Below are 3,328 nucleotides of genomic sequence, written 5' to 3'. Positions count from 1 at the left end.
ACAGTGTTTTTCTCCAGCTGCTGTTCGTTTTACTTTTAATGTCAGTTTCCAGCTTTTTGCCCTTCAGAACATCTAAGATTCCTGACACTGTTTCCCAGGGTCTCCTCTTATCATTAACTTAGAGTCACCAGTTATTGTTCTCCTATGACAGGTACACATTCTCACTCCAAATGCCCCAACAACAGCCTGTGTGATCCTTATCCCTCAGTCACCACCGTGAGGTTTAAAATCAGAAACACATTTGATTCACAGCACTCACCTTTAAACACACAACAGGGTTACCTCACACACACTTTTGGTCTCTTAATTATTCTTTAATGTGCACAATAAGCAGCACATTACTTTTGGTAGTCTTAACAGTCAGGATGGGATGGATGGAGAACCTGAAGACAAAATCCTCCAGAGGAAACAAAAGTAGTTGCATTTTTATTATCTTAATAGAAAGTCATTAAAATAGGAAAGTATTTTAATACAAAAACAGCATCGTGTTTTATTTTTTTAATCTGTCCGTTAAAAAATAAATGTTTCTTTGCTGCACTTTAGGAGGACTAACACTGAGGTTTCCTGTATTTTACACATTTTCAGAGATATTTTTAAGCCACAAACATGCTCTGCAACCTCACAGCTGGTTATTAAAAAGCTTCTTGAAAGATAAAAGCAGGAAGTTCAGCACTGACCACAGAGACATTAAACTCACCATCTCAGTCAATCAGTGTCTTTCTGAGCACTGCTGCAGTTTGATTCACATTTAAACTGGAAATCCTTCAGTCAGCTCAGTAAAACGTAAGGATGGCAGTTTGGGACAAAAACACTCTCTGGGCTTTCCTGTTTCTGCTGGCAGGTAAGACATGATCTCTGCCTGATGACGGATTTTTAAATGTATTTTTTTGACGTCTTTGTTTTACTGTTTGTTTTCCATGTCAAACTTTTCTTCTAGAACAAATTATAAGTGGCTCTACTTTTTCTTTTTCTTCATATCGTCAATGTTTCGTCTGCTCAAAGATTCCTCTTTCTTAAATAATCATGTGACCAATGAAGCAGTTTGAGTCTTTATGCCTCTCACTGATCTGCTGTCACAGCTTCTGTGTTTGGTCTTTTTTTAGGTGCTGTGGGTCAAACTGTGATCTATCCTTTCACGTCTACCTGTGCTGTCAGAGGATCGACTCTCACCCTCCCCTGCAGCTTCACACCACGGAAGTCCTTCAATGAAGGTGGAAGAGAAGTTCCACTAAAGATCGTCAGAGTCCGCTGGTGTCAGAACCATGAACTCTGTCAGGGCACCACCCCGTCTGTGTATGACAGTAACTCAACAAACAACGACCCTCGTTATCAATACCTGGGAGACATGAAGACAAACTGTACTTTACAGATCAGAGATGTTCAGCAGAGAGACAACAGAACCTTTCGCTTCAGGATGGAGGCTGATAATGCTGCAGGACATTTTGTTAACAGGACAGGAGTGACTGTCAGAGTTGTTGGTGAGAACAAAATATCCTGATTCTGACACAAATATTAATCATTAATATTAACAAGTGTTCAGTAAAGATAATGAACACTTTGATTTTAGGTGGGACTAAAATGAGAATAATCAGCTCCAGTGAGGATAAAAAGTTCAGAGCAAATGAAACCGTCACACTGCTCTGCACTTCACTCTGCACTTTCCACCAACTGGAGGTCACCTGGTTCAGAGATGGCCACGCCCTCTCAGAGACTGGCCCCTCCCTCCACCTCATCCCTCTGACTGCAGAGGATTCTGGGAACTACACCTGTGCTCTGAGGACCAACCAGAGGACTGTCTCTGAGCCGTACAGCCTGCAGGTGGAGGCAGAGGAAGGTTGGTTTGATCAGTTTCCTCTCTCAGATTTCCCTCTCTGTCAAACAGCAGCATGATGTTAAACTTTAACAGATACTGTGGGGAAGAGTGCAGGACAGTCAACATGTTACATCACTGATGTCTGCAGAGCTGCAGCTTATTGTCTGTATCCAGTCTCAGAAACGTCTGATCTCCTTTCCAGGAAAACTGGACAAACTGACAGCTGTCCGTCTGGCTCTGTTCACTGCTCTCACGCTGCTCTTCATCACTGTGACATCCATAATAATCAGAGGTAATTTCCTCCCAGTCATCGTTCTGTTTTCCTCTCCTCTCTCAGTCTGTCTCTGCAGAGCTGTTTCTCACACATGAACTTTGGAGAGTTTCAGGAGAAGCTCTCTCCCACAGTGTGTCTTTTGTCCTGTTTCTCCCTGCACTCTTATTTCCTGTCTCATTCCCAACTAGCAGATGGCTGCCCCTCCCTGAGCCGGGTTCTGCCGGATGTTTCTTCCTGTTAAAGGGAGTTTTTCCTTCCCACTGTCTCCAAGTGTTTGCTCATAAGCGGTCATGTGACTGTTGGGGGTTTTCTCTGTATTGAAAGTGGAAAATGAATTTGTTGCTTGGACTTGGATAAGAAGCTCTAACTGTTCTTCTTGATGTCTGCACAGGATGTGTTTGCAGGTCAGCAGCAGGTCAGCAGCAGAGAGCTGAGAGACATTTGGAGGTTCAGGTGAGTCACGTTGTTACATCAATGATCTATTACAAATATGTATTTGACTGCAGAAAGTGTTTTCATATGTTATGAAACTCTGACTCAGGTACTCCTGTAACACTGAAAGAGATTACAACCTGCAGGGTGGAGCTTTGTCTCCCCCTTCTGGCAGTGAGAGTAATTACACAAACAGCGTCAGTGCTGATGACATGAAAGAAGCCACACTGATGGCGCTCGATCCTTCCTCTGAGCACTGAGACTTTATATCTGAATCATCACAAACTTTTCTCTTTTTGCATCTCTGGTCATGATACTGAGTCTTAGTGATGTCATCCAGGCCTGTTTCCCAGCACTGACCTGTCTGCTGCTGTCTTCTTCTCTTCCTCATTATCTCACCTGTGCTGCTTGAACTCTGCTCTCTGTTGTAGCCTCCAGACTCCACTGAGGAGCTGAGAACCAACGAAGAAGAACGAGGTCAGGATGTCTGACAGCAGCGCCGCCTGTAACAAATCTGCTTTGAAAAATGAACCATTTAACAGGTTTTTTTTTTTTTTTTTTTTTAAAAGCCTGTCATGTCTGGTAGATCTTGCAAGCAGAACTGTGATCTGAATGCGTTGTTGTGCCAAACATATTTGCTATTTCAAGATGAGCTCTATAGGTTCTCAATAGGCTCTTCTTGTTGATGTTTTAACCCTTTATTTTATTTATCTGAGTTATTTTTCCACATACTATGTAACAGCTAGAGCTGACAGGCTGAAGAAGAGGAAAATAAAGAGAAGAAAAAGGGAGAGAGAAAGGGAGCAAAA

At 42.6% G+C, this 3,328-nt stretch overlaps 1 protein-coding gene across 1 annotated transcript; it reads left to right on the top strand.

The window, feature by feature from the left end:
* Positions 1–789: 789 nt before the first annotated feature.
* Positions 790–2,779, top strand: LOC115794229 (uncharacterized). Its single transcript, XM_030749606.1, has 6 exons — positions 790–841; positions 1,104–1,478; positions 1,568–1,834; positions 2,016–2,083; positions 2,479–2,540; positions 2,629–2,779. Exons 1-6 carry the CDS (start codon positions 790–792, stop codon positions 2,777–2,779), a joined length of 975 nt encoding a protein of 324 aa, XP_030605466.1.
* The last annotated feature ends 549 nt before the right edge of the window (positions 2,780–3,328 follow it).

Source organism: Archocentrus centrarchus, chromosome 16 (genome assembly GCF_007364275.1).
Source record: "Archocentrus centrarchus isolate MPI-CPG fArcCen1 chromosome 16, fArcCen1, whole genome shotgun sequence".
Classification (NCBI taxonomy): Eukaryota; Metazoa; Chordata; class Actinopteri; order Cichliformes; family Cichlidae; genus Archocentrus; species Archocentrus centrarchus.
The sequence above is the reverse complement of the archived record's forward strand: the minus strand, read 5'-3'. Positions and strand labels throughout refer to the sequence as shown.